Source organism: Saccostrea cucullata, unplaced genomic scaffold (assembly GCF_032062105.1).
Source record: "Saccostrea cucullata isolate Sc308-1 unplaced genomic scaffold, CSIRO_AGI_Scuc_v1 ctg4765, whole genome shotgun sequence".
NCBI classification, from domain to species: Eukaryota; Metazoa; Mollusca; class Bivalvia; order Ostreida; family Ostreidae; genus Saccostrea; species Saccostrea cuccullata.
Window position 1 is genome coordinate 36419 of NW_026938218.1, and position 25173 is coordinate 61591.

General features: G+C 32.6%; 1 protein-coding gene across 1 annotated transcript; it reads right to left on the reverse strand.

Annotated features, from left to right (window-relative positions):
- Nucleotides 1-3131: 3131 nt before the first annotated feature.
- Nucleotides 3132-23430, reverse strand: LOC134249634 (low-density lipoprotein receptor-related protein 4-like). The gene is made up of 11 exons (XM_062731971.1): nucleotides 23323-23430; nucleotides 22956-23183; nucleotides 22673-22853; nucleotides 20103-20236; nucleotides 19854-20010; nucleotides 18393-18505; nucleotides 18174-18299; nucleotides 17582-17746; nucleotides 15355-15531; nucleotides 6578-6707; nucleotides 3132-3649 (listed from the first exon to the last, which is right to left on the reverse strand). The coding sequence occupies exons 2-11, from the start codon at nucleotides 23059-23061 to the stop codon at nucleotides 3514-3516; spliced, it is 1425 nt and encodes a 474-aa protein (XP_062587955.1). The 5' UTR covers nucleotides 23062-23183; nucleotides 23323-23430; the 3' UTR covers nucleotides 3132-3513.
- Nucleotides 23431-25173: the final 1743 nt, after the last annotated feature.

Here is a 25173-nt window from a genome sequence, read left to right on the forward strand (position 1 = left end):
GAAATTGACACCCCTCGGAAAACTATTTTCAACCTCCGCTGACGCGTCGGTTAACAATGGCTTTCCTGGGGGTGTCAATGCCAACTTTTACCCTCCAAAACAGGCGTGAAGAAAGACACGTTTAAGACTATAAAAGTTAGCAATTTTATTTAGAAGAAATCCAAACTTATATAAAAATAAACATTTTACAAAAACATTCCAAAAAGGAAATAATTAGTAAAAATTATGAACATTTCAACCCTCATACTCGTTTGTAAAATCAGATAATAAATATTTAATAAGAAAACACTGTCCCAGAACCAGTTTTCATGACTTTTTAACAACTTGTCAACCTCTCCGACACATATATGTGACAAGGCTACATTTGAATCACACTAATCGTATTTTAAAGCTGAACACGACTCTTAAGAATTCATGTGCCTTGGTGAAAAATGCGGAGAATGGAGTCTCCACAAAACTCCAAAATGGAGGGTCAGAGAGTGTAAGGGGTGGAGTCTTTTGTGTAAGATGATGCAGGAGGTGGAGCATAGTGCTTGTCGTAAATTTAGCACGTGCTTATTAGATCTGTCATCTCATTTTCTGATACTCTGTGAGAATGTGTTACAGTGTAACATTACCCAAACAATTAAAAAAAATAATTTCATTGAAGTTGAGTGAATGAAACTCAGTTATATCTCCCAACCTGATTTTGTGATGACATAAAATACTAAATGCGAAACAAAGAAACAGGAAACGGTCACAAAAAAATAATGAACACCACATTTCAACGAGGGGTACAGCTTTGCTGATTATTTAAATTTAAAAAAAAACAGAGACTGACTGAAACGGAATAGCATCAAAATTATTATTATTTGGTGATATTAAATACAGATATATGGAAAAAGACTGAAACATGTATGTAAATAAAGGTGTCAATGAAAATCTGCTTCATTACAAAACACCTATTATCTTCTGAAATATCTGATTGCTGTGGAAGACACTGTCCGATGTTGGAAATGTGCCGTGATGTCATTATTTACTCAGAAACATTAGCCCAATTATCTACTGCACACAAAAACATTATAGAAAAATTAAAAATAATTAGTTAATATAGATTCAGTATATCTTAATGAGCTGATTGTTTTATTAGAGAATTCTGACCATTAATTAATTAATTGTTTTTATTTTATTGCTTTTTAAAGAATGAAAAACACTGATTCACACTGCTATCTTTTATTAGCATAGGCATCAAATATCCAAAGGGCAAAATGTTGAAATTGCTAAGGACTAGATTACCTTAACTTCATGTTTTTTGTTGTTGCTAAATTTCATCTTCAGTTGTCTTTTATCGTATCTTCTTTTTGTCGTTTACACGTACAAAAACTTTGGCAACTTTTACAGCAATGTGAAATATACTTCTTAATTGTTGATAATTTGCTGAAAAAGTGATCTGCGATGTGTAATGCATGACATAATTATCTGCAATAAACATTTTGGACATACTGGTATCTTGAATCCGTAATTAATTTCTGAGAGGTACTTTTTATCACTGATGGAGAGCTCTACAAGCAACCCAGTTACATTCTGTTTCTAAAATGATTGAAAGATAAAACGGGCAAATGTATTAAAATTGACACAAGAGGCTCCATCCCTTGCATCCTCTGACCCACCGTTTTGGAGTAATTGTGGAGACTACATCCTCTGCATTTTACACCTAGCCGAATTCATGTTGGCATACGCCATATTATTATCTACGTTATCAGCATGTCTTCAGCACCCGGACATGTATACTCTTCGCATTTGTTAAATGTGACTCATAACTTTATTGAACTGGTATCGGCGTGGAAAGGCGACCCGTGTTCGTGCTGGTTATCTTGTATTACGTTTCTTTACATTTTATTACGTGTGTATACGTCTCTCCAGTATCTTACTCTCCTTTGTTAGAAAAAGTACGCATTTCTTTTTTGTCGAGCTATCGGATGCTGCATAGCATACGTCCATCTACACCAGTGACGATTGATTACACTGATGAGTGACTAAATGATTGGTTCAAAATATGGGAACCTAAGATATAGCGAGTGTCCAAATCAAATATGGCTGGCAAAATCTCTTTTTAAGAACTGTGTTCAGCTTCAAGTAAAATAATAAATTAACGGCATATATATACACACTGTATAATTCTTCATCCTCAACTGGCAACATTTTTTCCTTATAATTATTTCCAAATGATCGAATGCATTAATGTTTTCTATGTCTGGTCTATATTAATATCTAGTTTTTCACAGTTTTCATTATTTTCAAAAAAGTGCGTAAATAATGTTGGCCCTTTTATGATTGAATGTTTTATATTATTTATAAATAGTCTGTAATAAAAGAAAACTGCCAAAAATCGAGAGTAAAGAGTCAAAATATGTCCCGAACGCAGATATTATCATTAAAAAAATGGCAACAGGTAGATCAAGTCGATTCACTTCGGTCACAACTTGAAGAAGAATTCCCAACTAGTCTTTTGAAGGTTTCGTCAAAGGTCAACATGTCTAAAAATTATTTTTACAATAGCTCCTTAAATATGTGTAGTATAATATCAAAATGTTTACAGCTTATAAATATATTATTGATAAATAGATAGAAAGTATCACTTGATAACAAATATTTTTAAAAAAGATATTTAATGAGAAAAATTGCATCAGAAAATGTGCATATTTAAAGTAAAATGCAGCTGCTTAATTCTGTTCTTTTTGTGAAAATCAACATAATAGAAATAATTCATGTTTATAATTTAAGGGCAAATTGAACGTGAATGGTCTCTGAGAGGCTGTTATTAAAAGTATAACATGTATAAAGACAAGACCCCTATAGCATCTGCCATTTGCAATATACTTTCACTTTCAAGTCATAACATTTGGACAAAATAAACAGGGAAAACAACTTTCCAGAGGCTATCCAAGTCCAACTTGCCCTTTATATTATTGATAAACATATTTTGTTTCTGCAATGATGGTTTTCACTAAGAGCGCGGAATCAATTAGGTGTATTTCTTGAAAATATATGCATTTTTAAGAAGATTTTTTTCTCAATTGATATAATTCTCAAGTATTTTTTTTTATCAAGTGATACTTTGTATCTCTTAAACAATGAACAATTTATAACTGTAAAAGTATTAACTCTAAACATCACAAAGATTTTTTGCTATTGTAAAAATAAATGTTTTGACATGTTGACCTTTGATGAAACCTTAACACCATGTGCCAAGGTCTGATATGGAAAATGGCGTATCAGAAACCCTTGGTTGGTGAAAATTGCAGGACAGGCGTTAATTTGAATACCGATACAAAGAAAATTATAAAACGAATTTAATTAATTTGTTAGTTGGGATAATAATTATAAATCAAGGAAAATGTTTAAGATATATATAAAAAGGAGTAATTGCTAGCTCATGCATTTGTACAACCGATGTAAGTTCAATAACTCTACAGTACAACAACAGAGAAATCATTTAGCACCTCACCATATAGATGGTAGGCATATTTCCTTTTAAAAATTGCGCATGTCTTCTATGGTACTGTAAACACTTGCATACGGTTTTGATCCATCATAAGCCAAAAATACATTATTGTCAAATTCCAGGTAAGAGTTATGGCCATCTTTAGGTCGTCTCTTTGAAGCATTTCTATAAAACATTTCAAAAAATTAATTCAAAATATAAAACATACTACAATGATCATTATGAAAACCAGAGGTCTCTGTCGAGACTCTAGCTCTCCTGGTTTGAACTTATAACAAAGGATGAGAAAGGAAGCCATTGCCATCAGACCAAAACTCTAGAAGGAGTATCGTTTTAAAGGAATTTTACAGACATTTCTATTTTAGGAACAATAGCAACATCATTCATCGTATTCAAATCCGATGCAAGGAGTAACGTTGAAAAGGAATTTCACAGAAAATTCTATTTTTAGTATCTATGGCATCACCGTTCATCGAAATCAAAAACCGATGCACTATGTTTTATGTATCTTACTGTAGTCTACTTGTGTGCCAAGTTATTATATTAAAATCAGACCGAAACTGTGGGAGGAGTAGCCTTTTGAAAAATTGTTTACCGACACTCAGACGGACGACAGGCACATTACTATCACACAAGTGCTTCTGGTCTCTGACCAGTAGAGCTAAAAATAACAAATAATGTAAATTTTGCATTTTAAAAGAAATAATAAAAACGAACGTAAGTTAAGGCTTCCATAGACTACAAAGCGCACTCTGTGCTTTAACTTTTCTGAATTCCCAAATATATGATGTCATAATGGGAAATGACGTCATGTCGATGAAATTTGAGCTGGTATGATCGGGAGAGTGTCGAAAATGTTACCCCTTATTTCAAACTGCATTTAAAATATACCCTTGGATGTCGCCCACGTGGTGCATTGGTTGAAGCATTTGTTTTAGAGTCGCACAGTAAGGAGTTGATCCTTACGTTGCGGTTCAAATCCCACTTTGGGACGTGGATACCGGTCCTTCGAAAGGATCTATTTCTTACTTTGCGACTCTAGAGCAGACACTCTTACCACTGCGGCACGCGGGTGATAAAATGTGTTACTATAGTAATTGATGAATAATTTTCTTGTGTTCCTGCGAATGACATAGTGTGTCTATTGAAAAACATTTTACTACACAGAAATCCATATCAATAACAGTAATAAAAAAGGCTCTTGTTAGTCACGGTTTGTCGAGGTATGGATGATTCGTCCACTTGCATCGACCCATAGTATAATCTTCACTGTTTCTTTTTTAAGATGGTACATGCATTTAAATTTATTAACCGTTCTATACAAGATGTATTGTTTCTATTAAAAGTTACTTTGTATAAACCAGTGTCGTTTAACTTAATCTTGTTTCTTATTGAGCACACGTCCCGTGGGGATCCGGATTAGAAGAGGTTCTCAGTACTCCCTTGCTTGTCGTAAAAGGCGAAATTGGGCCGTCCTTCGGATGAGACCGGTTAAACTGAGGCTCCGTGTCTCAGCAGGTGTGGCACGATAAAGACCCCTCCCTGCTCAATGGCCTTGAGTGCCTAGCATACACGTAGGCAAAAATTTGCAGCCCTTCACTGTCAATGGTGACGTCTCCATATCAGTGAAATATTCTGGAGAGGGACGTTAAACAGTATACAATCAATCAAATATTGAGCACACAAATTTTTTCTTCTTTATTTTTATAACCGTATTTTGATAAGGCCTGTGCTGAGATTTACTGTACATGTATATAAAGAGCTGGCATTCTGTAGCATACTGTAGATATACCCGTGGATTACTGTGAAAATGCTGTAGGATACAGAGAAAGACAGGGAATTTTCATACGGTCAGGGGTTGAAAAAGCCAGAAGTGTAAGTAAATGGTATCGATGATATTGTTATATGGTACTTTGAATCAGAGGGACTGTCATGTCAAAGTCATTACATTTTCTCTGGACGTTAAGATAAAAAAAAATTACTTTTGCCATGCAATTGCTCATTGGCTCAATGGTTGGCTTTTTCAACAGCTTTAATGCGAAGGCTCCGCCTTGCCAGGTATCATCCCATATCCTGTCACTAAAAGACTATGTAATTAATATTATCTGGGCTTTTCTAGTCTAGAGATTATACATGTATTAAAGCCTCAAATACCAAGAATAGGGAGGGACAGGTATACACAGTTGAAAAATTCAATCATAAATACGTTTTAGCGCTTAAAGATACTAGCATTTGCATCGATGAACAGAGTTATATTATTACATTTAGCGGTTGTTTTTATGCATTTTAAAGCTTTGGGAAGCCTTAAAATAGCAAAGAAAGAACGTTTTTATGCAAAAAATGATTACACTTATAAATTAAACATAGCAAAGAGAGAACATTTTTATGCAAAAAATGATAACACTTGTAAATTAAACTTTACTAAAAAAGTCACTTAAGGAATTTCCACCCTCACAATTTCATAGGTTCAAAATACAAAAACTGCGTTTATTTTCATTCAATGTAGTTTAAACTTTCCATTTATTGCAAAAAAAGTGTAGGTCACCATATTATTTAAGATGCGAAACATAAATAAACAGAAGTGTATATCAACATAAAAAAATTGTACATTTTTTGTAAACAGTATTGAGAAAAATATGTAAATACTGGTTAAAATGCGTAATTCTGATACTGAGTGTTCCTAAATACTTCCTACTTAAAAGATACTTTTGAATTGTGAATACCAGGTAAACTATTTTACAGAAAAGCAAATGCCTGAATGAAGAGACCATAGAAGGAGTTATTGCCCTTGTAAACATTTTTAAAAGATTGAATAATTGATTAAATGTAGAAAACATGCATTTTTTGAATTCTTTAACTAAACAATATTTATCATTACACCTATTGTAAAGCATTCTTCCAAGAAATATTTTTCTATAAGGCATGAATTTGAACTAATTACTGTTTTTGCAAAAACCTATGACATCATAGGAGGGTGGAATTACCTTAATTTATTTTTTTCCAAAACTGAATCCACTATCACATTCCTACACAGACTACAAATGAAATACTAGTAATCAGAATAAATTCTTGATTTATGCTTAAAAAACTTACGATTTTGATTTTACTCGTTTGATGACGCAAATTAAGGCGGTAATCAAAGTGACAATGATGAGAGCGCCTCCTACCGAGGATCCGATGTAAACACCAGTTAACCATTCATTCTCAAAATTAGGTTTATCCTCTTAAAAACACAGAAATTGGAAAATATATGTTAATGAGAATAATTTATCCAAAAATGTAATAAGTTGTATCTTTAAGGTCAATGGTACATCATTTGTTTTAATATGCATGTATATGATATACCTAACTTAAACAAACCTATTCTCTAACTTTTATATTAAAAATGTTACAAAAGATTTTACAATACATTACATACATGTACATATTACGATTTTACGCTTCTTTTTCGATTGTTTAAAAGTGAAAAGGCTTCTTTTTTCGATACAACCAATAGTAGATTGTTATATGTATTATTTTTTGTTTGGGGTAGGATAGGGTGTCTTTTTAGCTCACCTGAGCCGAAGTGAGCTTTTCTGATCAAAATCTGTCCTTTGTCTGTTGTCATCGTCGTTGTCGTCGTTAACTTTTCACATTTTCATAATCATTGTCAAGAACCACTGGGCCAATTTCAACCAAACTTGGCACAGAGTTTTCTTGGGTGAAGGGGATTCAAGTTTGTTCAAATTAAGGGTCACGCCCTTTTCCAAGGGGAGATAATCATGAATTTGTTAAAATTTAATGGCATTTTTAGGTCACCTGAGTAAACTCAGGTGACCTATTGCTATCTGTTTTCGTCCGTCGTCGTCCATCGTCGTCCGTCATACGTTAACATTTGAACATTTTCAGCTTCTTCTCTGAAACCACGTGCAAAGAACCGATTTCAACAAAATTTGGCGCAAAGCATCTATGGGTGAAGGGAACTAAAATTGTGATTTCATTATCCCTACCCCCTGGGGCCTGAGGGGTGGGGCCAAAACCACTAAAATTAATGCAATCTTTAAAAATCTTCTTCTTTACTCCTGGACATCAAGCAGTCAAACTGTTTGCATGATTGTAATCAGCAATGGGTCCTCTACCAAAATGGTGAAATTCATGGCCCTGGGGTTAGGGGTTCTAGTGCGTGGACGGGGCTAAATAAGTAGATAGTGAAAATGCATTATTTCTTTGAAAATCTTTTTCTCTGCTCCTGGGTATTAAATAAACCAACTAAGTACACAGTAATAATGGGCAAGAGTGCCTCTACCAAATTTGTGAATCTTATGGCCCCGGGGTCAGGGGTTCTGGTGTTAGGGTGGGGCTCTATTGATTTTAAATAATGACAATACATGAATTCTTTGAAAATTGATTTGATTATTTAAAATATATTTTAATCAACATCACAAAATATATACAGCTGGCCCAAACTGGCAGATGATGAAATAAGCAATACTTTCCTATTTGTAAGCAGTATGTGTCCAGTGGTAAGGAGCCTATTAGGAAAGCATAAAAACAGAATGCACAAATGTTAATAATTGATTTATCAAAAAAAAATTATTTCCTTCTCCTTTGGGACTTTTTTACTCTCATGTTCATAACTAAACCTAAACATTAAAAAATGCTGGCCTTATAATGAAGAAAGGGGCCTATTTAAAAATAGATAATTTCAGGGCTCTCCAGAACCGTTGGGCCAGGAAAGATGAAACTCATGTGTAAGCATCCTCAGGTAATGTATATTCAAGTTTTTTCAAATCATGACCCCCGGGGCAAGGGTTGGGCCAAAATAGCCGACCCAAGTTTTACATAGGAATATACATGTATAGGAAAAATCTTCTCCAGAAACACTGGGCCAGGAAAGATGAAACGCATGTGGAATCATTCTCAGGTAGTGTAGATTCAAGTTTGTACAAATCATGACCCCCGGGGCAAGGGTGGGGCCAAAATGGCCGACCGAAGTTTTACATAGATATATACAGAGAAACCTTTTAAAATCTTCTTTTCAAGTACTTCAAAGCTATGATTAGTGATATTTATATGGAATCATCTTCAGGTAGTGTAAATTCTAATTTGTTCAAATGATGAACTCTGGAGGGGGGGGGGGGTAAATTCAATCCCGATGTGCTCAGGTGAGCGCTGTGGCCCCTGGGCCTCTTGTTACAGTTATCACTAGTCTATTATACTAAGGGATGTTACGAAAGTTCGTTCCGTGATAATATTCGAGGGTTTTTCAATAAATAATGTCCTCAATGCTCAGAAAGAAGCAAAAGACGCTTATCAATGATTTCGTCTTCATGATTTTACTAATTAATCTCATTCTAAGTAAAATACATGTCCGAAACATTTTTTATCCAATTTCTGATTGTTTTTAGAAATCATTGTTGGGTATCACCCTTAGTATACTGGTAAATGATAGATCCAATGATTTCCCGGAGTTGTTTCTTCCCTCTGAAAGGTTTTTTTTCTTCAAGACTTGAAATAGAAACAAGTCAAAAAGTCGAAGATCTGGCGAATATTGTTAATAAGAGAAAACATTCACTTTTCTGTCAATCCCGAAAACCCCTTTACTCTTCAGCGTATGCGAGTTTGGATGCTGTCTTGAAGAAATCAGTGTAGTGAATTCTTGAATCTGGGTCCTTCCGCTAATAAACATTTTGATTTTTTTGCCAAAAATATTGCTTTCTAGACTCCTCCAGAAATTAAACTGTATCTCCGAATACGAATTTGAACAACACTACCACTAATTTTTAAGAAAATTACATATAAATCTGTCTTTGCGCTCTTAAATAACTGTGCTGTTGTCAGACATTCGCCGCTTTTATCAAGTATATATTATGGTAAATTTTGTTTTGAGGGTTTTAATGATAGAATTATGTTCCATTATCTCTTTGAAAATAAAACAAACTTGGATAGCTAAAATTACTGATATTTTAAAATAATTGTTAAGAACTTCGTATACGTTGTCGTTTTCACTCATTTTTTAAAATATAGGGTGACCTTTGAGTACCAAGCTTTTTTACCGTCAAACGTTTCTTAAAAACAGCCGTGGAAACTACTCCCGATATGATGTATATCAAATTTGTCATGTGTTTTAAAGTCAATCATTCATCATCAAATATTATTTGTTGAAATTTGGCAACCAGTACATAAGTTGTTAAATTTTTTTATGCCAAGGAGGGTAACCATTTTTGATGCCCATTATATAATTTTTATCATTAAAATCCACCTGCACTTTTGTCTATAAAACAGGCACTGATTGCTGTTAATGTCGTATATTTCAGTGAAAATATCTTTGGCATTTTTAACAAGTTTTACGGCAGCTATAATGAAGCTTTTGACGTTGCGCGCGATGTTGGTGACTTTTGACGTTACGCTTTCATAGCGTTACGGAAGAAATTAACGTAATGCGTCTAATAGTGTATCTTGCTTGACTGGTACCCTATCGCTATCTCTTTGTACTTGAAATACGAGTTTAAAAAGTCATAAATTATTTATAATTAAACTCATGAACTTAAAGGACGCTTTTGATTTTTATTTATATGATAAATGTTGTTCATTTTTCGAAGCAATCTTAAACGCATTTTCATGTATAACGTTGAGGCAGAACGAATTTTACCCGTCAAGAACGTCCACTGGACAAATATGTTAAACCTCTTTAATGTTGCGTAAAATATTAATTAATGAAGTAAATTTATTAATCTTATATTCAATCAAACCGAGTAGAGTAGCACATTATGGACATTGAAATATTTCTGTATCTGATGGGAAAAACAATATAATTTAACGACTCAAAAAAGGCATTGTCTTATTTTTGCACGTCAATTTAGACGCTGGACATTTTTATTGAACTTGTAGTCCATTTACTGGCTCTAAAGCATGCAGTTTGATATCAACATGAATGAAATATTTTAAATCTGTGAGAAAAGAACATTATTTTGATATAATTTGTTTCTATTTAAATTTTCTTGTAAATGAGAAAATTTAATGTCCATATTCATATGCACGTTTTTAATTAAAAGCGTTACATATTTTTCATCTGTAAAAACTATCGTTTTCTATTTCTTGCCAACATTTAATGCAAAATCGTTTATAAAGTCACAAACGACATGGATTGCTCTTGTTTTGTGAGAAAAATGAAAAATCTGGATTCAACTTTGAACACTCTACACACTCTACAAAGCGCGATCCCTGCTAAAAAATGTGACGCGTTACACGCTTAAAATACCTATGTACAGGTGACTCTCGATCTCTCGAAGTTCAAGGGACCGCAAGAAAAGTTCGAGAGATCGAGGGGTTCGAGAGATAGAAGGTAAATAAAATCCAGAATTTTCAGTTCCGATCATCGAAGTTCTACTTTTATAGATCCCGGAAGTATATATAAATAAAGTCATTGCACGTTTTCTATCGTATTTTACAGGTAATACTTACTTGATTTCAACAACAATGATCGTATTTCGACTAAATAAAACCTAAAGTTTCAATACAGTTATTTGTTCTTATTAAATGATTACATGAAATCCGGATAGCAATTATCGGTTTGACTATTCCGCGGCTTGATCGCGTCCTTCACCTGTTCCGTCTGTTCACCATTGTTCACAAGGTTTTTCTTAACCGATATTTAGTCCTTCAGAAAGGAATTTCTTGTGCAATCTTTGCCATACTGGGATTATGTAGACTCTAATAAAAGTTCATGGCCTATGGGAACCTGTTGATTTGATTATAAATTATTTTCTAAAAATTATCGTTTCGTTTTCAAGTCCAAATAAATTGTGAATTTAAAAACAGTTTATAATTTACCAATATAATCAATTCATTATAATAACACACGAATTCTACAATGCAAATTAAACTATATTCAATGAAAAAAACGCGATTAAATTCCACAAATAGAATACCCACAGGTGAAGTGTCATCTATGTAAACACCCAATTAACACCTCAATGCCAAGCCCCAGGCGTTCACTGTTTTCCAAGTAAGTCCAGGCTGCATCAATTTTACGCTTGATTGGCTTGTATACACACGCAATCAAAACTTCAGAGAAGAGAGTAAAATTCAATGAAATATGTGTAACCGGACCCATGTTTTTTAATTAGATAGAGAACTTCGAGAGATAGAAGTGTGAGAGATAGGAGTAAATTTGCTAAGTTATATACAGGAAAAAAACGGGACCGGAGGTTCACTTCGAGAGATCGAGAACTTCGAGAGATCGGAGTTCGAGCCATCGAGAGTCACCTGTATATGCCTTTTAAAATTCTACTTTTTGCATAATAATTAGTAAAACGTTATTTTCTTACAAGAATCGGATAGTTCTATTAAAAATCTATCCAATCATACCAAATTCATCTGTTTTGCGAGTATGTTTTTAAAATCGCCGATAGGTTTAATAGGTCGGATTCTAAAATTGTAAAATGGCACCAACGTCTTTATTTTCACTATAGTTTACTGATTCTTTACCATTCATATATAATGCAGTGTCTCGAAAAGCCCTTGTTTCCAAGCTTCTCACGATGAAACTATGTGATGAAAAGTGGTCACATAAACTGTAACAGTTATAAATTCATGAAAGATTCAATAATGACAGAAAATCAAGTTTAATGTCATATGAAACAGTTTCAGGGACTGTATCTGTAATGTATGTCATATAGTTTAGGACATTATTTTATTATTTCAAAGACTCTTCTATCTTCAAAAAATTCAAAGTAGTGCTTAACTAAAGAGATGAATTTTCAGGTCTGACAAAAACACAAAAGTGTGCTATAGATTTATAGCAAATCATTTCTAGCTGGAAGTTATAGGGGGTTTCTTCCATATGAAAGTAAATATAACGTCTTTAAAGCACCCAAATGACAGAAATGCTGGTCATTTTAAATCAAAATATAAGATATTGTTTTTATTGTTTCTTCATAGCTTATCTTGCATTAAACAAGCTGATGAGGATAGGTATTAGAAAAAAACCACCTTTCAAAAATATTATATGTTTGTCATTTTGATTTTTTTTACTGACTTGATATTTTTGCATCGTAATTTAAAGTATGTTTTTACCTTTGTGTTAGTATATGACACAAATATGCATCATCCATAATTTTTATGCAGACATCGTCTGCTCATATTCTTCATCTCCCCTCATAGTTTCAACAAATGACAGCTAAAACCTTTATAGTAGCAAGAATGGGATCTATAAAAATGAAATATCACAACTTGTTCATATCTTTCAATCATATTTCTTTAAAAAAAATTTGGAATGAACTTTCGTAACACCTATTAGAATAAAATAGCTGATAGGGATATGCTTTAAAGTCATATGAAAAACAAATAAATTAAACAAAAAAGGACCTTAATCATGTACGCAAACCTGTTGCGCAGAAAAATAAATTGGACAAAATGAAACACAAAAGTCAAACATAATATAAATATACAATTGTTGCTGTTTTGGGGTCAACACGGTGATTTAGCTATCTTATGATTAAAATGTACAGCATTATTTTTCATACTCTTCAGGTGGCTAAATTTTCAAATACCTTGAATATTGTACTCCTCAGGTGGTGGTTAAAATATTTTACTGACCTAAAATCAGCAGTAACTTGACTTGGTATAACAGGGAGAACGTCATGAACTTTTTACCTCCTATTTATTTCTGACTGCATTTAAAACATGTCAGAACACTTCACATGTCTAATTACATGTCAGAATGTTTATTCATAACCCTTTATTGAAACTCAGCCACAAGAACTGGTAGCATACTATGTTTGATTTTACATAATTACTAACTTTATATATAAACAAAAAGACAGGTTGAATTAACGTCAACCCAAATTTACACAGAGTCGCTCTAGGGAATATTTCGTATTTCATAGACAACACTGAGAAGCAAATAAAACTAACTAGAATCATACTCATAGGCGTCGGTCTGAGTAGGGGGACTAAACGAATAAAAAAAGTAAAAACCAATTTTCAATGACTATATTATCTATATATTTGCAAAAAAGGGGGTCTGTCCCCCTACCCCTGCCCCCCGGTTCAGACGCCTTTGATACTACAATAAATATTCTTTAATAAGATAGAAACTATTATATTCAGCTTTTTAACTGGGTTATACTAACTCGATATCGTGCGATGTGCGAGTCATCCACTAAATAAAGGTAAAACTAGAGCTGAGCGCGTTGCAAAGCAACGAGTAGGTCTTCCGTCCTGTTTGACCGGACTCCGAATCTATGTTACTTTTTGCAAAATTAAGCCATTCTTGGTACTTCCGGTTTGACCGGAAGTAACGACGAAGGACGGAAAATTTATCTTTAAGCTTCTAGTGACACATGTTACCCAAAAACCTTTCAAAAACGGCAAAATATGCATTTTCTGACTTCTGGTTCGACCGGAAGTGACCTCGCAGGACTATTTTGACAACCCCATTAGATAAAGCTTGATATTTTGAACAACTTTGCTTCTTTGATGCATGACAAATTCTCAATACTTTTTGAGATATCTGAAAAAACTTTTGGCCCCTCTAGGTACCTTAATTCAGCCCTTTTTTCGACATATCATTTGAAAAATCTTCTAATTCTGCACAAATTATGTTCTATATATTTTAACAAAATACTTTTAGTTTAGAAGATAGAAAGAAAAATATGAGTAATTTTTGGTTCGTTTAAGCGTTCTTATTTTTGACCCCTATAAGGCGCCATTTTGAATACAGATACCCAAAAACAAAAAACCGATGTGCACAACTTCAATCCTTCTTTTATCTAAAATCAGTAAATATTTTTGCGAAATCCGTTGAGAAATGAGCAAGATATGAGGCCTCAAAGTTGCGGTCTAGGAAGCAGAAGAAAAAAAAAAATCTTTACCAACAGAATCAGTAGAAGGTCTTCCGATGGAAACGAAAGACCTTTATTCTTCACGCATTTTCTCCAGTTTTAAAGTCGTTCCGGAGCTGTAAAACACAAACGAAAGATTTGGCTTTTACAAAAAAAAAAACCATCTCCTTCTTGTGATAGTTGCAATTACAACGTACAACCTCTCCGATGTGATTAGATACGATGGTTTTTGTCGTTCAAAAAATCATGCAAGGTAAAAGGCGGAGCGAGATTGATCAGATATCTACAGAAAAGTATTGTTGACCAATTACATCCCGCATTAAATCTTGGATAAATAAAATGTTGAGCGGATTTAGTGGACAATTTATTAAACTACATCACTTGCATGACAGGATATTGGATTTGCCTAAAACGACTTATAGTATTCTTAAATGAGCGTGATGATATGCTTCTTAAAGAGTAATTACCTTTCTGTGGAAACACCATAAATTATTTCGGAAATTTGACCTCCTCATAAGTAATTTATATCATGTATTAATCATCCTCTCAAGCCACATTTTTAACTCTGCTAATAGCTACCTCCTACCCGTGCATGGCTCCTTGATCATTTAAATTGTCTTACTCTTGAATATTTACCTGCATACATGTATGTTATGACGTCATATTCTGACAACGGCATTTCCTGTTTCCATCGCAGTTGAAATCAAAAACAGCTACTGACATAATCGGTTAACAAAAATATTTGATAAAGTGTAATTGGGTATTGAAAGGTAACGTCAAAGTTCATTTTCCGACTATGCTTTACTTCCATTAGTCAATGGTGTAATAGTTACGAAATATTCTCTGCACATTCATCCACGGCCAGAATGGGAAAGGATTGTACATTTTGAATGGCCGTAGTTTTCGATAAGTTACTAGTATTTTATGACCTATATGTGAATCAACCCTAACACAATAATTTCTTTATAAATCTGTAAATAAGAGTACGTTTTTTATGGTAAGTAATGTTGTGTAATGCATTTTTAAAGATTACGATAGTCATACCTTTGCATAATTCCTCAATATTTTCGTTCCAGGTGCCCTGAGAAGTGCATACAATTTTTGAAGAATTAATGGTGGATTTGTAGCCATCTTCACACGAAAATAAACAACTGTTTCCAACTTTTGCTGTGCAACCAGAGTGAAGCTTTCCCTTTTTGAGTGTTGAAGGACATAATTTAACTAAAAAAAATCACCACGTCTTAGTAAAACAATAGTAAACAGAGTGGCGGACAACTTCGAACAGCATTCAAGACCAAAAGTCCATAAAGCAATACAAAACAGGAGCAGAGCAAACACGGACCCCCAAAACATTACAAGTGGGATTAGGTGTCATGAAGGAGTGAGCATCCCCTGCCCACCAGTCAACCCCGCCATGTGTTCATGTTCATGATAGGTAAAGCATGGGTTAGTCTGTACGGCATTCAGTCTATCCATAATGGACTAAGTAATTAGTATGAAAAATATCAGTCCGCATATTGGACTCCCTAATAAATTGTATTTGCTGACAATGTCATTGTACCCACGATAGAACTTACGAAATAATGACTTAAAGGTATCTGACCTATATTAGGAACAAAATTTCTAACCTTAAATATCACTTGTTCGTAAAATATACTGATAATATTTTAAAGCATTTTAGAGAAGAACGCGATTAACCCAGGAATTTTCAAAATTTCATTACCTAAGCAGAAATTAATTATCGAAGATTGCATTGAAGCCCATGGAAGGAAGGACGTCTTTTAAGATAAAAAATATATGTTTCAAATAACAAAAAAATGTCGTGGTGGAAAGATGTATTAGGTCATTGGGAATAGAAAGACAATTAGAAATAATTTTTTTTTATCAAAGGGACATATCTCGTCAAGGGCAGGAAAATGTTAAAAATAAGGACATCTGCCACTCTAACATTCTTCTACTAAAAGATGAAAATTAGTTCTAACTACATTGAGTATTCAGCCCATACACATCTATTATGCATTAAATTCCATTGAATCTTAGGCTAATATGGATTGGATACCTTAAACGAGAAAGAGATAATTCTTTTTCATCAGCCTGTTTGTCAATATTTTACTCGATTTAGACATTTTTCATACGTAGAGCATGCTCTTGCGTATTTTATCAACTGAGATCCCTTGACGAACAGTCACATCCATCATATGCTCTTTGTCAAGAACGGGAAAACATGGGGAAATCCGCACGAAATTCAATGTATCAATAATGGACTAAAAATCAGTATGAAAAATGTCAGTTAGCATTTAACTCCCTGATAAATTGTATTTGCAGACAAGGCCATGGTACCCACCATAGATCTTGCGAAATAATGACTCTAAACGAGACAGAGGAAATTCTTGTTTCATCAACTTGTTTGTCAATATCTTACTTGTTTTAGACATTTTCATGATCTGGGAATAATGGACAGCCCAGTATGTAAATAATATCATAACAATCGGTATGAAAAAAAATCAGTCAGCATTTAACTAATGATGAATTGTAGAAGATTTTATAAGATTAAAATATGAAACAGATATATGTCAGACTTTGTGGTATCTTTATCTCAAGCTCACTGGAATATATCGCGTCGACATAACTACAGAAACAATTATTGTTAATATATAATACCTTGTCGATATATCTAAATGTCGATTTGAAAACCACAGCAAGTTTTTACTTCTTTTCGTGTAAAAGATTATGAAAAATTTCTGATTGATATGAAATACAAAAAAAAGTCTAATAATACCAGAGCGCAATGTGGTCCCTTGGGAATTCCAATTGATTGTTGGAGGATCAGGTCCCCGAAAACAACATGGTTATTGTCATATTATTGATATCAACGTTAAGGTTCTTGCGTGTACAATCAGAATGTTTTAATTATTAAATTTTGCAAATGTCCAATTGCAATGAAAAGGTTAGAAAATTTACCCCTTGAAAAAGAAGCTGTTAATGATGTCAGAAAGCCTAACTTTAATTTATCGTGAGGAATACATGTAGTTGTATATAAAGTTGAAAAGCCGTAAATTTTTTGCGTTTTTTATTTTGGTTATGTTTTGAAATTTCTTATCTGATGTACACCACTATATTGCGATCTTGCAGAGTTTTGACAGTCGGAACATAATTAAAAGGTAAGTACTGACTCAGAGTATTTTTGTCGTCAGTATTCAAATATCAAAAATATTTTTTATTAATTGCATATTCTATTTTAAAAGAAATATTAATTTTACAATTATCTCACTTAAACATAATTGTCTTGTGTCTTGGTCCCAGGTTCCTTCACTCGTGCAAACTATGTCGTGAGACCCGTTTTCCTCAAGGCATGTGATTTCACACGATTCGCCGGCTCTACGACTGCAACTGGATGACAGCACAGCATCGGCAATTGATGACGGACAGAGAATCACTATTTGAAACAAATATTTACGGAATGTAGATCATAAAATCGTTAGTAATAAATTTACGTATATTATATTTAAATTCTATTGAAAAAACCCATGAATATGTACTTTTAGAAAGATTAACTATGAATAATAATAATATTGATTGTTCTCATTCTAAATGAAATTACTAAATGTTCACTTGACGTCACAAATATTTTTAACTGGCACATACTAATGTTGTAAAGATGTTAAACGTACAAATTAGGTTATTGACTGAACATTGGAAAATCCCTCCTTCCTTTATTTGGTGGACCGCAAATTCGGTCCGCTCTACAGCGCCGACACCCAGGGCCTGCTTATTACCCGATATTCAGTCAATATCCTGCCATAATACAATTTTGTTTATTGTTAATAAAAAAAAGTAGATATTAAAAACAAAGTGACATGAACCTCCTTCACAAGTTGTTTGATCTGCTTGTAAACCAACATCGTCTTCACATCCGCATGTTCTTCCGTTTGGTGTTGGAAAACAGAAAGTACTACATTCGCCATTTCTCTTCGAGCAAATAGGGTGAACTAAAATTATATAAACATTCTAAACATAGTTATGTATATAATTGCTAGCTACAGTCAACATCTCGTTAGAAAAGAATAATTAAATCGATTTACCGTCAATTGTGTCATCTGCAAATATATCTAAGTCGTCAAGTCTACCAAGCTCTGGATGTTTTGACATAAAAGTAACTTTTGATCTCGTTGTTATGTCCAGTTTTGTTATTCGTCTATTTGTAACAAAAATATTTAAAATGGTATCAGAAAGAATAAATAAAATAACATTTCTCATTTAAAATTCACCTATGTTCTGTACCATTACCTGGAATTATTGCAAATTTTTTAACCAATATTTTTGCAGCCTATTCATTTTATTTATATTGAACAATCTTTATAAACAAAACACAGCATGCTAGCTTTTAAACCTCCGGAGGGTACACCAAAAGTAAAAAGCTTTTACCAAAATAATGCTTTAAGGTCAGTCTACACGTTCCTCAAAAATATATATTTTTTCCTAAGAATTTGTCAATGAAGTAAAGGTACTTTTATAAAATTCCTCAGAAAAAAATTAGGGTACCTTACCAGGCATTTGGACAAGATACCACGGTGTCAAATTTCTTTTATTACCCATATGGGTAATCTCTTGAATGGCCTATATCATAATTTTTGGTATACTTATATCTAAAAACATTTTGAAAACAATGTAGAAATCAGAATAGAGTGACAAATATAAATGATTCATGATATAACATGATATAATTCCAAGAGAGGCAGGACGTTTATTTAAGGAACGTGACGTCTGACCTTAAGAAAAAAAAAGAAGTTTAAATTAAATGTGTTCTTCTTTCAATTAACAAGTCTCAGAGGTACAAAATATTATAAAGTGTGTGAAAAAAAGCATTCTCAATATAATTAAATATTAGATAATATCAACAGAATTAATTAATTATTTAAAATATATTTTAGTGATATTAAAAAAGATATCAATTCTTTTTTCTATCATAAAGGTTAAATATTTAATTTACGTTTTATTTCAGTATCATGGCAGAATCAAAATGTGTCACCTAGAGCTTAGAAATAAAACGATCATCATCATTCATTTGAGATTTTAAGAACTGATAGGAGTAAACCATTTACAAAATACTTTAATAATGTTTTGCATTTAAACAATTTTGTGTATTACTTTTTTCTTTTTGTTTTGTATATATGTGTATGTTTTTTTAATCTTTAAAATCTTTTCGAAACGATTCTTAAATTATCATCATCAAGCATGAAGATTCTCTATTTAAAATTTAATTTTAAAGCCTTTTATCCCTCATTTTGCATACACTTTTTAAAGAGTACATAGGTAGCTCCTCTAGCAAATTTTATTTGGGACATTTGAAGAATTGTCCTTATTTATAAACAGCGGGTTAAAAAGGAAAAAAAATAAAATCAGAAAACAAACTGTCATGAATATTCGTTATATGGAAAAATAAAAGGGTTGATTATTTATCAGAGTTGCATTGATCTGCATATTTATGCATCGGGATTGAATTATTGAATTGACATAAATATGCAAATAGAAATAAAGATTACTGTCTATTCCATGCAGTGTAAAATAAGTGTTGTCCAGATATCACGATACTCATCAAATGTGCGTCAGCATCAGTTGTTAGAACGTGACGGTTTCCTCCATTTAGGTCTGAATACTCAATGCGGTCCGTATACCCGTCTGTCCAATATAACCTGTTAGCTTTAAAAAATATCATCATTCAGAATGATGTCTAAAAATTGTAATTTTACAATATGAAACTACTTATTGGTGGAATTTTTTTCTGAACTTACTTTTAAAGTCAATTGCAAGACCACTAGGCCAATTAAGGCCAGATGTCACTATGTAAACTTTCAAAGTCCCATCCATATACGATTTACCAATTCGTGACACGTTTCCAGCGTATGACTCTGTCCAAAACATGAAACTAAATTCGGAAAAGGAAAAAATAACGAACGTAAATATTTAAGAAATAAAATCGTGAATGTTTCAGGATAAAATGTTGTTTGAAAAAAATAAAATCCTAGGCATTAGCCGAGGCTTTTATATTTCAAGCAACATTTCGCGACCTACGAGGTAATCCTGCATCCTCACACCAACAATGACTTTATTTCTATTCTACTACCGTAAATCTGGAAATTTTTGCGTCGATTTTATTTTGCGAATTCGGGTCAAAATGCTGTTGATTACTTTTTACGTTTCAAAATTTTGCGAATGACTACTGGTTTGTTTACATGTTCTTATTGGTAATTTATTTTTCAGAAAAATATTTTTGCGAATGCAATGAACTCGCAAATTTGCTAAAAATTTATCTAAAGCAAAAATTTCCAGATTTACGGTAAGATCTTTAAAATACGACAGATCGTCTCCTCTATAGAAAAACGGATAAGGTCACCAGGTCTCGATTACGAATTTCAATTTCTCACCGAAAGGAAATTCGTTTGCTTAACTTTAAAATGAGTGCAGACGAATTGAACTTTCATTCTATTTAAAAAAGCCTTTGTATTTGTAGCTCTTCTGAGCCGAATGCTATGGTCATTTGTGCGGTGTATAATCCTTTTAAAAAAAATGGGCCATAACCCAAAAACCTCTTGGCCAATCATGGTCAAATTTGTCACAGGGTATCCATGGTCCAATGGCTACAATTTTTACTTAAATAAGGGTTGGGACCTTTAAACAAGTGGAGATAATAGGTAAAAAAATACTGGTTGCTAAAAATTTTTTCAAGAACCACCTGGCAGATTTTCACTAGACCTATATACAAGGATCAAGATAGATTGAAGATTAAAATTTGCACGGAGAATTACCCTGGGGCAAAAGGTGTGGTCATGTTGACTCAAAAGTAAGTCAGGGTGACCGACTTCCTTGATTTTGCGGGCATTTATTTTCAAATTAATTTTTGAGGCATACATGCATGTTGGACACTTTAAGGCCTACAATCATCAACTTTTGTCAGTTGATGCACCTTGGGTCCTTAAACAATATCAACTTAGAATTAGGTCACTGTAATCGCATTAATTCAGACACTAAAAAGTTTGGAATCATCAAATCTTGTAATCTGATGCATCTCGAGTCTTTAAAACATATTTATGAAAGAGTTGTTCACCGTGACCCACTTTTAACATTTTGCAGGCCTTGGTTTTCAAATTGTTCAAAAGGCATATTTTGAATACTTTAAGTATGGTCAGTTAATGAATCTTGGTTCTCCAGAAAACATCAACAAAAAGGTAGGTTACGGTGACCTACGTTTGACATTTTATGGCTATATTTAACTAGCTTAAGTACTTCTTGGCTAAGAAACACCAAACTTTGTCAGTTTAGGCATCTTGGGTTTTCGAAGAATGTCGACCAAAAAGTAGGTCACAGTGACCTCTTTTGACATTTTACGGCCTTATTTAAGTTTTTCTTGAGTACGTATTTGCTTAGAATTGTCAATCTCTGTTAGTTGATGCATCTAGGGTTTTGGAGATTGTCGACCAAAAAGAAGGTTATGGTGACCCACTTTTGAATATCTCAGGTACTAATTGATTAGAATAATCAATCTTTGTCAGATGATGCACCTGGGTTTTTTTTTTAGAATGTCATCGTAAAAGTAGGTCACGATGACGTACTTTTGACATACATATTACGAAAAGTTTAAGTATCCTAGGTACTTACTTGCAGTGATTTATCAAACTTTTTCATTTGATGCATCTTGGGTTTTCAAAGAATGTCGACCAAAAAAGTAGGTCATGGTGACCAACTTTGGATCATGAATATTAGGGTACTTATTGGCTTAGAATCATTATACTTTGTCAATTAATGCATCTTAATAAAAAAAAAATCAATTAAAAAGTAGGTCACCGGGACGTATTTAAGGTATTTATTAGTTATATTGGAAAATCTTCAGTCCTAATTGGTAAAAATCATCGACTTTGTCAGTTGATGCATCTTGGGTCTTACGATATTTAAAGTTAGGGCTTCAATATTAATAGAAGTGATAGATTGTGCAATTTATCAAAAGAGTGATTCAAGGCTTTTGGGCCTCTTTTTTAATGATAAATTATTTGTTTTACATAAATTGATTAATTTTAACAAAATCATGTTTCTTTTTTTCTTGCTTCAATCAGGGACTTATATACTTAGTTAAGGTTTTTTCAGCTGATAATTTTTTGATGACGTTCGTGATTTGGAGAATAATTTCTGCATCATTTCTTTGATGTCGACATTAATCGTAGTATAATATTATTTTTATAAACAAGTGAACGTATTACTTCACTATGTTCTTAATTCTAATATGCACAGTGGTTCTCAGTTCTTATATCGATGTATTCAAAATTTCATTTAATTTTTATATCGATATGAGGTAATAGTGTACATGTACCCTTTTGATGGATATAGAACAATTCCTCTTGGTGTTAATATGTTAGAGTGTAAAGTCTTATGAATTGAACTGAATCTTTTTACAACACCAATATGATTTTCATTAGTGGTAGACCCTCTTGCTGTATAGTAAATGTTCCCTGTAGAATAGTCGATTGCCATCCTTGAAATTTGAGCAAACCCTGTTAAAATTAAGAACAAATTGTAAGTTAATGGGTGTGGGGTCATTTCATGTTACAATAAATTCATTTTTTCTTTTGAAATAATTTTATAAATGGAAAGACCTGATGAATAAAATACGGTTTTATTTTTTCCATGAAGCGTAGTTGAAATAATTGTTTTTGTAGAGATGTCAGCAAAGTAAAGTTCCAAAGTTGACTTGTCGAGCATAATAGAAGAGGTCGATTCTATGATTATGGGAAGCTTTGTTATATTCCCTGTATTAAGGTCTATCTGCAAAATCCTTCTGTGAGTAAAATCCGTCACCACAATGAAATTTGTCGTATAAACATCTACAAATTTGAATAATATCAGCTTTCATTACAATCATATAGTACAGAAATGAACTCTTTATATGTGTTTGATGAATGCTGAAAATGCACATATGAATAATGAATGCTAAATAAAAATACTTATTTTAAAAATACTTACTATTATCACAGCTGGTTGAATCAGGTTGAAGCTTCAAACCAAGATCACATTGACATTTACGTCGTCTTTGTAGTGGAATGCAAATATCCTCACATCCACCATTTAAGATATGACAGCTGCCTGTTAGATAAAATCAAGAATAAGAAACTTTCTTCAAAAACGTTACATGTATATGAATTGAACCATTTCTAGTGTTATAACATTAAGAGCATTGTAAAGTTCACCTCTAGTATCTTGTTGCAAAGAGGAGTCAAACACAGTGACTTCTTTTATATTGGGTACTATTGTGAAATTGGTCTCTGAAGTTCCTGCAGACTTTCTCGCAAAATGTATAGTATTTCCCGATGTCCAACCAAAATAATTCTTTAATAATCATAAAATTTATAATACTATTAGAAAAAGGCATTAGAATTCTTTGAGTTGAAATTTCTTTTAGAAAAAAATATGCAAAAATAATACATTTTCAATTTATTAACAGTTACATAAATTTTTATTTTGATGGAAAGGCTGTTTTACATGAAAATTAAGCTGCAAAATAAAAAAAAATTATTATATAGCTAATACAAAATCTCTCATATAACACAACAAAAAATCTGGAGCGTTTAAGCGTTTAACATCTTGACGTTTTATTGAACGATGACTTTCTCTTACGTATACAAGTATGTCCGAATAGGAGCGTTCAATGTCGAATGCCCCGTTGTAAACAAAAAAAGTCGTCTGGTCAAATTGGCAGCGCTTTATTTAACAAAATGAAGGAGCATTTAGGTAATATATGCTTATTTTTAAAACAAAATGAAATTATTTATTAAAAATCAAGTAGGTTTATTAGACCCTTTAAAACATAAATGAGCAAAACATACCACTCGGTATAGTCATCGAAATGATGCGATATTAAACGTTTTCAGAACAAACGTTAAAAAATCATTAATTTGCCTCTTTTAGTTGGCATAATCATTATAAATTTAGTGGAAATATTTTAGCTATATAATAAAGGAGTTATTGAACTTATATTGTTGAATATTAGCACTCGTTGGCTGTTCAAATGCACAAGCAAACTCGTGCATTTTGAACATCCAATATACACCAATATATTAAGTTTAATAGCCTTATTATATACATTTAAATAATTAATGTCCATATAATATTATTATGGATAAATAGATTTGATCTTTTTCTTCATATTTGTACTCTACAGTATCTGAAATATCTTATCTTATCCTGTCAAAGGAAATTAATTTTAAAATGTTATTCTATACATGCGTCATTACATTTATTCTGAAATCAGTAGTACCATTTTGATGAGTTATTATGCTTTATTTATAATTCCAGGTATAGATAAATTGACTTAAGACAATATTTCTTCAGAACAGTGGACTTTTAAATGAATGCAAGTAATTCAAAATCTTCGCCAACTACTACATAAATAACATTACACATGTACAATAACTCTTTCAATAACATTTTTTTTTTGTATTATACACGAATTTTTAAATTGATATATCTGGTTAGAATTGTAGTTATCGCAGTGCAATAAAAATGTACAGATAACGAGTTGAGTAGATATCAATCGCATATTAATCAATACCAATGCAATGTGAACAATATCGAACGAATCCAAGAAACTATTTTTTTTATTTCTTAAAGCATTCACAACGCAATTAATAATTCTGTGAATTCTAAATATAATCATCGTGCTTTTAAAAACTACACTGTGCATAAGTAATTCAGAGAAAATCCTTTTGTATGTTAAATATGGCACGCCTTATTCACAAAACTGAGTTGATAAACTAGATTTATCGACCATACACTATAGTTTACAAACCGTGAACAATTCTTCAACTATAGTTTTCA